This window comes from Ilyonectria robusta, assembly GCF_021365365.1.
Source record: "Ilyonectria robusta strain PMI_751 chromosome Unknown BGZ61scaffold_7, whole genome shotgun sequence".
Taxonomy (NCBI): Eukaryota; Fungi; Ascomycota; class Sordariomycetes; order Hypocreales; family Nectriaceae; genus Ilyonectria; species Ilyonectria robusta.
The window spans coordinates 660396-671468 of NW_025764441.1; the positions used below are offsets into that span (position 1 = coordinate 660396).

The window sequence follows — 11073 nt, forward strand, 5'->3', positions numbered from 1 at the left end:
CGTTTCACGGGCCTATACTCTCTACGGCGGTTTGTTAATTAGTCATTTCTGAGGTGTCAGGTTTGGGGGTACAAAGCGCGGAATGGCGAGACATGGTGAAAACCGGGTGCGTTCCAGCGGCCCGAGGCCTTTTGGTAACACCTCGGGTTGCATTGTTGATAGACTTTTTTTGATGAGAAGCAACATGGGGTACCTTTCCCGATACATCAGCCAGAGGGCGGCGTGGGTTGAGGGAATTAATTTGACGCGCTCGGGGCGCCTGGCTGGGAAAAGCTAGAAAGTCGACGCAACAGAAAGGCTATGCACCTTGGCAGACGGCAGGTTGTCTCAACAAGACGGTCAGAACGGCGAACATCTGGTCAATACGACCACATTCGGCGAGTGGCGCGCTGACCCGGGGGGCTGTTGTTGAATTACCTTATCACAGTGCCAACAGAGCCGAGCTGAAAGTGGCTGTTGCCGTTTTGGTCGGTTCTGAACCAGACTTGCAGGGGGTGGGTTAAATGGTTCCTTTTAAGGGTTGGTCTGGAGGTATTCGACTTGGGCAGCTGAGACGAGCTACGTGGGCAACCAACCAACCAACAGAAGCACAACCCGCCAGCAAAGCAAGTGCGGACCGTGTATTCGCTACCTTTGTACCGGATACAAGTTTATTGAGCGGCGGGCGGGGTCCCAAGATCCAAGACCCAAGACCCAAGACACAAGTCCCAGAGGATGGGCCGATACGGGACCCGCTGAGTCGCGACCTGTGGTCGGAACTGGAAACTCGACATCTGATCCTGAGACCTAGCGCGATGGTGCTTGATTACAGCGCCGAGTCATGGCGCGTGTTTGCTCCTTGGCTCCCTGGGTTAATAAGGGCTTTTGTATTGTTTGCTTGTGTGAGATGTGATGTTGGCATGGGGCTTGGGGCATGGCGCAGACGCCGTCGAGAAGCGAGCAACACGGTGCGATTATGTGCAGCAGAGCCAAGTAACGGTATTTGAGTTTCGCAACCTGGGCAATGCTCGGCCACTGCAGTAAGACAGGATTGCACTGTGCGTAAGCACTTGCATGAGTCTCTCTCGTCAGGCTTCCAAGGATGGCCGGATACGGGATGGGACACCGTGGAGAGCAATTGGGCCTTTGTGGACGCGGCGCAGAAACGACGTGGAGCCATTTTCTCCAGGCGGTTGTACCCTTGCCACCAGTCATTAAAAAAAAATTAAAAAAACTCGCACCCCCAAACATATCCCTCCCGAGATGGCCCATTCTATCAAGTACCACATGTTTAAAGGTTTCCAACAGGAACGACGGGTAACGGCATCGGCAGTTCGCACATTGATTCTGTTTGAGAAGGGGTTTGGGTTGTTACGGGCCGTGTCAAGACAGGCATTGACGGACGGGTCCAGGATAACCCTCCATCTTGAACCAAAGATAGATCCGTGTTGCTACCCGGGCTCCGTGTAGTTTTCTTGCTTCTGATCATCGGGCAATCCAGGGGGTGCGCGTGCACGTACGGGACTACTGGCAGTGCATTCTTGGGGCCGGTTTTTTTTTCCTTTGCCGCGACGTGATGGGCACGTAAAAGGGTGTGTGCGTTGCCAGCGTGTGGTGGGCGTGGTTGTAAGGCCGGATGTTTGGGAAGTGTTGCGAGATTGCCATGACATTGGTCGCGCCTCTTTTCTGGGCTTACCAGAACATTGTTGTTGATTGGCGTCACGGAGGGCCGGCATGTCATCATCATGTATCCATCAGCACATGCGTCGTCTATTTTCTGGCGCGCAGTTGCTCTTGATCCGTGATCCTGATCCGGATCGTGACCTTTCCAGTTCAGGGTCTCACAAGGGTAGTGTAGCGGTACTGTGCGAGCGACTGTGCGCCGAGGTTGGACATTGGCATTGTCTGTGAAAAAGAGACGGAACCTGATGAGCGATACGATTTGCGGGGACACAGCCCAAAGGGGTACGGGCCCGTCCTATGGAAGGCAAGTCGTGTCATCATTGTCGCCGTCAACCCAGTCATCGCTTGGCGCACGCACGTAATTCGTAATGAGGTACGGATCTACTAGGGGGGTGTGTTGGCCAGTCGCTCAGTGCTCAGTTCAGGCGGGCACCTAGTACACGAGCTGAGAGTTGTTGGCCGTCAAGCCCGGAAATGGCGGTGTCAATCAACCGCCAGGTCAATTGCGACAAAGGCGTCTCATGTTTGAATCTGGCCTCGCGAGACTGTCCGGAAAGAGGGAGACAGAAGACAGAGTTCAGGGACAATAATGGATGGCTTTTAGAGTTGAGTCGACCCATCGCGTGTGTCGCCGACACCTTATCTCAAGCAACCATGACAGGGGGGGCGAAGGATGGGCGAGCGCCTCCAATGTCCCGTGCGCGCCGTGTTTGCTCGACGTGTTCTGATTGACCGGGTTGACTGGCTTCCGGTAATTAATTGACGACTGAGACCAGGTTGACTAACGGATTGCGAGAGAGAAAAAAACCTCTCGAGAGCCAAGTTGGGTTGCAGAAAACTCGAGCCGGGGAGGAAACCCCATGGATACAAGATGCTGGAAATACAAATTACCACCACAATGCGTGAATATGCCAGTGATGCAGGCGTGGGTGAATGCGTATCCTTGCGACCTTGTTGGTGTGTGCGTGTGTGAGTGGTGGACGTAATGATGAATCAGAAAAAAAAGCGGTCCTTCCCATTTCCTTCACCACTGTCGTCCTCTCACCTTGCGAGGTACCGGGGTACAAAAGGGTTCAGGCAAGGTTGACTTGCCAAACCAAACCAATTATTATTAATTATCTTACCTTAGCTGCGGTACATTATTATGTACGGACACCTAGCGTAGCGTACCTGGGAGGTTGAGGTAGCCAATCCAACAGTCGAGCCAGTCCAGCCAGCCAGCGCCGCAAGTCAACTGATCTCTCCCTTGGAAACTAAAACACGTCTCGCACTCTCATTCCCCTGCCCGTCCATCTCCCATCTCCCATCTCTCATCTCCCCATCCCACACACCACCAAAATTTTCCATCTCTTCTCGCTCTCTTCCTTCTGGGGCAAACTCTTCCCTTTCCATCTCTCTTGCTCCCCTTGCCACCCTCCCCCCACCCACCCCCTTTACGCTTCACAACCCTCTGCTCTTCAAACCTCTCTGTCTCTCTTGTTCAACTATCGTCCATATCATCCACAACACCACAATTCACGGTCGTAATTACACGCACACCCCCACTCCACCCCTTCCTTTCCCTTCCCCAACCTAATTCTGGCCACACACCCTGCAACCCAAGCCCCCGATAAACCTCTTTAGCCTCTTTCCACCCAGGGTTGCCAAGTTGGATTGGGATTGGGATTGCGCTTGTTGCTTTTAGCCCTGGCCCGGCCTACCAGATTCCAGATTCCAGATCCTCGGCCAACCAGGTCGTCCGTCTTGCGTCTCCATTCCTGCTTCCCGCCCCCGACGCGCGGGTCTCGTCGCTTCCTTCCTTCTTCTGCCAACTGCCCTACACAACCCCCCCCCCCCCCCAAAGCCGCGAGTCGCTTCTCTCTCTCTGTGGAAACCAACTCGTGAAGCCTCTTCAACAGCTGTTAACTCGCTCCCCGGCGCGTTTCGCATTGTTACTCCGGCTTCCCCTTCCACATCACACCATGAATAGCGTCGAGGCCGACAAGGCCAGGGCGCCGGTTGCGCCACCTGAGCCAATATCGCCAGCGCCTTCAGCATCCGCTGTTCCCACGTCAGCGCCAGGAAAACCGGCCTCTCCCACTCCGGCTCCAACCCCCGAGTCTGCGCGGGCTCCTCTTCCATCATCAGCATCAGACGCAACTGCGCCGCGAGAACCTGTGCAAAGTGGCCTTTCTGCTCCCGTCGGCGTGCCCTCTTCCGTCTCGGCCTCTATTACGGCCCCGGCTTCGACTTTGGGCGTCGCGGTCTCTTCCGCTGCGACTGCAACTGCAACTGCCTCTGCCCCGGCCACCAAAGATCGCGCTCCTTCACCAACGCAGGTTCCCATTCGGGAGCCATCAAAAGAGTCTGCTAACCCTGTCGGGGAATCGAAGTCGCCCAAGTAAGTCGTCGGTTTTCCCCTTCTGTCTCTCTGCTCGTCTTCATATCTGTTGCAATTGTGGCTGCTCTTTGTTGTCCGATGTCTGCGTCCCCGTCCCGTCCCCGTCCTCGTCCTCGTCAAGTGGCGTGGCTCCTCTTGCAGGGACTTTGCTAGTTGGCGTTTTCCTATTTGCTCATGCTTCTCACCGCACTTGACAACAACCACTTGCCGTCACACCCAAAGCCCAAAGACGCTGGCCCATCCAACCCCGAAGTTGCAGGGAACTGCTCTGATTCACTCTTGTGCAAAACAACTGGTCAAGCACTGGCCGTCTGGAAGACTCTTCGCTGCACAGCTGGCATTCTATTGACAACTGGCACCAATTGTCTCGCTCCATTTCGGCGATTCGGGCAATTCCAAATCCTTACCCTTGCCCTACTTCCTTCTCCCAGCGCCGGTTGTTCATCTCTCCCCAGCACATCACATCCCCCCGGCTCTGTTTGTCATCAACTCTTTTGACCTCGGCCTCAACCTACCGGCGAAAGAAAGTTCTGAGTCCCTTGAGAGCCATTTGGTCAGACTCACTGTGGCTGTGTCATATTGAACGTGTGCGCCAACAGTGGTGCAACACGTTGCAACGGCTTGCAGCCTTCGCCACCGCATCCTTGCCTCACCACCTTTGCCTCAGGTACCCTAATGGCCTCTTGATTCACTTCACGCTCGCATTCCAAAGCCTACCCCAGCCCCCTGTTCGCATTCATGACCACAACTTCCTTCTTTCAGCCATGTTTCAGCCCCCAATCTCCGACTTCGAGTTGCCCATTCATCCAGACACATCCTCGTAAGCTCGCATACTCAACTCCACCTACTTCTCCCCTTGAGATCAAGTGGTCTCAAATGATGCCAAGTGAGCTCTACGCATTTGGCACAAACGAGTCGAGGCCTTATCTCCGCGGGTTAGCCTAAGCAACAATTTGCCTTAGTGTTCCATTTTACTTGTTAGGCAGAGACTAACCGAATCAATCTTAGACATCCCAACGGCCACAAGACATTTGGAGACGATCCTGAAAGCGAACTCAGTGAACCTGCTAGCAGTGTTCATTCCCCATCTGGGGTTAGGTTCACCGAACTTGAGGACGAGATTGTTGTCGGTGAGCGTAACGGCCCCCGAAAGTTGTCTCCTCTCCGCGTTGTGTCGGATCGCGAAGACGAAGTCATGGCCGACGCAGATGATGAACCCATCATCTCCCACTATCCGAAGCGGAAGCGCACCTCTCTCTTTAATGATCTGAGTGAAAGCAAAATCGAGATTCCTAAGAGTGTTCCCGACGACAAGCCTACAATCCTAGAGGTTCTCAAGCCCAAACCTGCTCGACACAGCCTAAGCAGTGTCAAAGGTGCCATCCTCGGATATTGGAGAGACTCTCCCGCGCCTGATGAGAGATCCAAGCATGCAGTTATTGGCTTCATTGATGTTAGGGATCGACTGCGAACTCGTATCCAGGCCATCAACACCGTCGGCGAATCGGTGACAGAACAGTATCCCCTACCCCCAGGCCCTGGCGGAAGTTGGGTTACCTTTGAGCGCATCGTCTTCTCGGATCATCTCGTGAATCTAGATCACCACCATGTCAAAGAATACGTCAGAATTCGTTCCGACCCGCCCGAAGAAACCGATGAGGAGCGCAAGGCCGCAGAGAAGTCAGCTGTCAGGGAGGCAAAGCAACGCGTCAAGATGAACCCTCTGATCGAAAACAATCCGAACCCCCCTCTCATCGCCTATGGGCTGGAAATGCCCGAGCATCTTGCGACCCCAAACCGCGGTGATGCAAAGCGAAGAAGAGTTAGTGGTGGCTTCGCGACGATCAATCCTGCTCCAACTAATGGAGTTTCTCACGAGCAGTCTGGTGCCGCACCTCATCCGCTGGCGGCACAACCTATGCGACCTCCTGTCGATCCGCTTCCAGGAACGCGTCCAACACGCATTCTGTTGGGATACTGGAAGGGATCTAGTGAACCCAGCCTCAAAGATCGCCACGCAGTGTATGGCATCCTGGGCCAGAACGACATGTTCCGCGTTAAGCTCGTCCGAGAGACCCGCGATGGCCGCTTTGTTGACGGAAACTTCCCGATTGGCGCCGGTGCTTTGTGGATCCAATATGAGGAAGTTGAGTTTGAGGATCACCTAAAGCCTCTGGCACGACTAGAGATCAAGGAGTACTGCCGAGTCCGACAGTGGCAGCTTGACCATGGTGAAGCCCCAGAAGACCGAACTGCCAACGAGGCAAAGGCCGTTCACGAAGCTCAAGCCCGTGTTGGAAATGGGTTTAAAACTATGCCCATTATGAACCCGTCTTACCCCCCAATCGCTCCCGAGCCGCCCGCTGAAGTTGTCGATCAGAATGGAAAGGCCGGCTTCGGCGGCCATGAGTTGCGTCAAAGTCGCCGCGTCGAGGCAAAGACTGATGCCCGCCCAGCCCGACAGCCACTCCCCAATGGTGAGGTCCGACCAACAGTGAACCGAGCACAGAGTGGCGATGCTCTTGAGCGAACCAACTCACTGGCTCGTCGCGAGATCGCTCGAGCTGAGGCTGCCCAAGGTCGCGCCGACCGACACGCAGCTAACCGAGAACGTGCTGCTGCTGCTGCCGCCGATGCCACTGCTGCCGCCGCCGCCGCGATCCCCGCGATCACCACAAACGGCAGAATGCGATTCCACGAATCTGAAGAGATGCAGCGCCTGAACAAGGTCTGGGCCCGCCAGGAGAGCCTCCGAGTCAAGGCTGGCGCCGAGGATGCAAAGATTTATGGAGGCGTCAAGTATGAGCGAAAGGGCACTGGTCCTTTCATGGGCAAGCTGGTGTCGCAGGGTACCATAATCAGTATCGATGGCGAGGACTACGTCGAGTATCGTGTCCTCACCAAGCCATCGTTCTTCTAGGACTCAAATGGTCGTCCTCTGCCACACAGACGCCCTCTGCCACACAGACGCCCATCGTGCCCCGAATCAGCCATGCCACCACCGCCATCGAAGTTCCGACGACCCCAATAGTTACCTGCAAAACAGAATTTGGGGCATTATACACCTGAGACGTGCGTGTCGAAATTATGGGCCGTCGCCCAGGGTTACTCGATCAGATACAACGAATTCAACACGATTTCAACACCCTCCTTCCCCCCAATTTCCTACCTCTTCTCTTTTGTTGTCGACTTTCGCTATTCCCTTCTCTGTACAACCTGGGCAACGTAACGGGACGGGTTTTCTAAAATGGAGATGACAACCAACCCCGAGAACGCAATCATCTCAGGCACTTGGCAATGTTCTTGCCCCGCTGGTTAACACTAGAATGAACCTTTTCCTTCTTTCCTTTTCTCTCCTCTTCCTGGGAGGCCGGTTTGAGACGCACTTGCTATGCTTGGTTTGGGGGAAGATGCGTGGGCAGGTAGTCAGACTGGAACTCTATGGGACGGAGTGGTCGGTGTTCGGAATTGGGGGCTGCTTGATATACCCGGTGTAGGGAATTCATAATCCTGTATTAGTGCACTTGCTAAACAAAATTGTTTTGAGTAACCTATTTTCCCAAATGTCATGCTTATGTGCTAGTCTGCGATGCTTGGGTAACTGCTGAAAGTTTTGGTCGTGAATGAAGTCAAGTATTTGGCAGCCTTCAATCCACAAACGGAAACGCGCCAAGCTCGAAGACTATGAGCATGATACCACGACTAGCTAGATGTAACTCTTTCAAGCAAAACGAAAAAGAAGAATCGGCTTCAAGAAGACGTAAAACCTGCACTATTGCGTGTTTAATAGTTGCCTACTGGTTGTTGTTCCTGTTAAATCGCGGTTCGGAGCCTGTAAGCTGAGGAAAGGCCTCCGCTTGTTAGGTTAGTATGGCCGTGTTCAACAGCGGCTCTTGTTCGTATCAAACACTCTCTCGTTTCGACCTTCGATTCCTTCAAATTACTTATTCCGTTAAATTTGGGGGAAATGGATGGACGTTTGTTATATTCCATCCGGTTGCCCCTCTACAAAGGCATCGTAGCAATACCGGGCTGATCCTTGGTATTAGACGCATAGAGCAAACGTTCTCACATCTCCAACACCATGTTCTTGACACCCACAGATGGATTGGTCGAGACATCAGGGTCCGGCTGCGCGAAACTTGATAGGGACATGAGCAGAGGCCATGGCAGGACCCTCGACATCTAGAATCTCATCGACATCAACCTGCGTCTCGTCTAAAATGAGTATCTAACGTTTCGTAATTGCCATGACTTCTCATTACACAAGTGAGAACCATTCTTACCAGTTCGGCGATGCATCGGGGTCATTGATACTCTAGCCTATAACAAAGCCACACAACCTCCCGAATGCTCATACCCAGGAGCTTTGCTACTGGGCTAGTTGTCTGCTCGATTTCCGCAAGGATATTTGTCCTTCCTTCTGGATGAGAAAATAGGTTGTGCCATTCGCATCAGATTGAGCGTGCAGTGGGTTACGGATCCACTACCTCCGGTGATGTCCAGCTCTTTATCCAACTAGAATGAGCACAATATGACGTCTTGGCAATCTACCGAAAACCCACATCAACAGACTCATAGAATAGAACGTTGATCATATTCTTGCCAGTTAGATATACGCTTGCGAGTCTCGTTTGAATTGACTGTAGGAAATTCGCGCACCAAAGTACGATACGTGCTTACTAGAAGGAATTGTCCCAAGGAGGATTAATCGAGCATTTAGTCTGGATATTTGGCCTATGTGTTTAGGAGGAAAAGAGCATGAGCCAAATGTCTTGCGTCTCAACATTTCGTTATTGAACTGGCTTACTTGTCTTCGCACCTCTCTAGACATTTCTATACACGGTGATTTCTGAAACCGTGGTCTGGAACCTTCTAAGATGTGTACATGAGATCCAGAAACGAAATTAACCTTCGCAAGCCGGCATTGCCTCTTAGTGGCTCGGCGGGTGACAGGCAGAGGTCATGCAAAAGGTTTTTAACTACAGACAAATCTGTCCTTGATGGCACGCGTTAGAGTTACTGGTTGGCCAAAACTCAGCAGCCACTACATATAAGGACACAAGTTACCAGGGTCGGAGATACCTGTACCAAGGTGGCTCATATCGTAATAGCGCATTGGCTCAGAATAGGATTATGTCTAGTTAACACTATATACTTTGAAGTATCCTCAGGTTATACTCTGCAAACATGGACGATTCCAGCTTCACAACTTCGACCGAGTAGGATTCAACAATACGCACTCAATGACCCTTTAATTCTAATATGTACTGGAACACCGGTGTGCCATTGGACCTATCTGACTGTCTACTCCAATCCCTGTCCCCATACTCGTCTTTGTATACCTTCACGTCACCCTACATATTCCCAGGGCTCTATCTCCGTGGCCGCGCCACATATGTGTAGATCCCCAAGATTCCATCTCAACCTCGATCAACCTTTCTTTCTTCGCCATTGATTTGGGGTAATTAGCTGGGTTCCATCATTCCTCCAATGCCCAGAAGACCAGGGATACAGTCCAGGATGGGGCCCGAGGTCAAAACATGGTGGTGCTGTGTTGTTTAAAACTGTAAATAGAGGGTGCCGTCCGCTGTTTCTTGTTTTCTGGGTACTGCCAGAGTATAACATATATCTCCAAAGCCAAAATTGACCAGGCGACCGTGTATTTATCAAAGTTCCTAACTTGCCGGTTGATCCAAAAAAAAAAAAAAACAAGATCAAGGATGATGCGGGAGGAAATACGAGTTTACAGTAATTATTATCATGGTGAGGAAGTCGGGTGTGGGATCCGGAGTGGATATGGACGGGGCCGGTAACGGGGATGGTGGGGCCGCGCCGGACTCGGCGGAACCGGGTCATCTACGAAGCTGTGGCTACGAGAAGCATGGGCTGTAACTGCTAGAGCCTGTGGACACCAGGCTCTTGACTTCTGCACTTCGAAGGCCAACCGCATGCCAAAGCTCCCGGCATGGGTCGCATTGACACCAGGACCAAGATTCCCGCCGGCTTTACGTTTACCTAGTTATGTCACCTATGTTGACATCAGGGTCTGTTAACATCTGGCTTGCAGGTGCTGAAGTTTATACAAAACCCTTATTTTCACGCCCAAGCAATATCTCTCAAGGTAAACAGTTCTACATCCGTTTCTTCATCAATAAGCAGCTGGCTAGTAATACCAGAACAGCAGACATAAACAAAATGCCTTGCAACCTCATTTGCAACACACTTACGACCATCAAGGGAGCCTTTGGCCCTCAGGTAGTCAACATGATCTCAATCTCATTCACCTCGTGGTTGCAACACGAGGTGGTCGGATCCAGTCGCACAAATTGTATATCCCCGATCGGTTCGGCTTCTTCTCGCCTGGCCCTCCCCGCCTCCAGGTTTACCGAGGTGGGACATTTATCGTTCTAGCTTCCCTCTCAAACTTTTTATCGCCATGACCGGGTTCGTTATCCTCTCAGCGGGGCTCATTCTCTCGGGGTGGCCGTATTCTGTATTTGCGGCAGCATTTAGCGCATACGTGGCGGCCTGGCTGGGGGTTATATGGGGTTTGGCCTGTGTTGGCCGTCCCCCCTCGGCATTGGGAAGACTGGAAGCTGCGGAGGGTATGATGGCTATCTGGTCATTTGGTTCGCTCCAATAATCGCCCCCCTCATCTTAGAGAGCCATCAAGGGACGCAGTTCTTGTTTCCTTCAGATACGCGAACAACCCCGTGGGATAGATGAGAGAAGCGTTGGAATACAAGACGAACCTATGTTATTTGTCGTATAGAATGGTAGAGATCAAAGGGTTGGGGACGTGAGTGTGTTGATGAAGTTTGACCGGGGGTTGGCAGTCCGAGATAGAAGTTTCTAACCATGAAGCTTCCTCATTCCTCTGCCCTTTCGGATTCTCTCGAGGTTTCGCCAGTGACCTCCTCGAGAAGTAACCCAGCTTGTCTCCCATCATCATCCAACTGCGTCAAACAAAATCGTTACCTGTCTCCAACGCTATATGTAAGATATTCAATGTTTAGCCTTCATTTATT

The 11073-nt window shown here is 52.3% G+C and overlaps 3 protein-coding genes across 3 annotated transcripts; 1 reads left to right on the plus strand and 2 right to left on the minus strand.

Moving 5' to 3' along the window:
• Positions 1–1236: 1236 nt before the first annotated feature.
• On the minus strand, positions 1237–1788 carry BGZ61DRAFT_209767 (uncharacterized protein). Its single transcript, XM_046238001.1, has one exon. It carries the CDS (start codon positions 1724–1726, stop codon positions 1271–1273), a length of 456 nt encoding a protein of 151 aa, XP_046105987.1. The 5' UTR covers positions 1727–1788; the 3' UTR covers positions 1237–1270.
• Positions 1789–3309: 1521 nt separating this feature from the next.
• Positions 3310–4047, minus strand: BGZ61DRAFT_209783 (uncharacterized protein). The gene has a single exon (XM_046238002.1). It carries the CDS (start codon positions 3790–3792, stop codon positions 3343–3345), a length of 450 nt encoding a protein of 149 aa, XP_046105988.1. The 5' UTR covers positions 3793–4047; the 3' UTR covers positions 3310–3342.
• Positions 4048–4660: 613 nt separating this feature from the next.
• BGZ61DRAFT_209800 (uncharacterized protein) lies at positions 4661–7165 on the plus strand. Its single transcript, XM_046238003.1, has 2 exons — positions 4661–4977; positions 5051–7165. The coding sequence occupies exons 1-2, from the start codon at positions 4781–4783 to the stop codon at positions 6960–6962; spliced, it is 2109 nt and encodes a 702-aa protein (XP_046105989.1). The 5' UTR covers positions 4661–4780; the 3' UTR covers positions 6963–7165.
• Positions 7166–11073: the final 3908 nt, after the last annotated feature.

Coding starts and splice junctions, on each gene's coding strand:
- BGZ61DRAFT_209800 (XM_046238003.1), top strand. CDS start 4,781: ATGACCACAACTTCCTTCTTTCAGCCATGTTTCAGCCCCCAATCTCCG. Junction 4,978..5,050: donor TCGAGGCCTTATCTCCGCGG/GTTAGCCTAAGC, acceptor AATCAATCTTAG/ACATCCCAACGGCCACAAGA.
- BGZ61DRAFT_209783 (XM_046238002.1), bottom strand. CDS start 3,792: ATGCTGATGATGGAAGAGGAGCCCGCGCAGACTCGGGGGTTGGAGCCG.
- BGZ61DRAFT_209767 (XM_046238001.1), bottom strand. CDS start 1,726: ATGATGATGACATGCCGGCCCTCCGTGACGCCAATCAACAACAATGTT.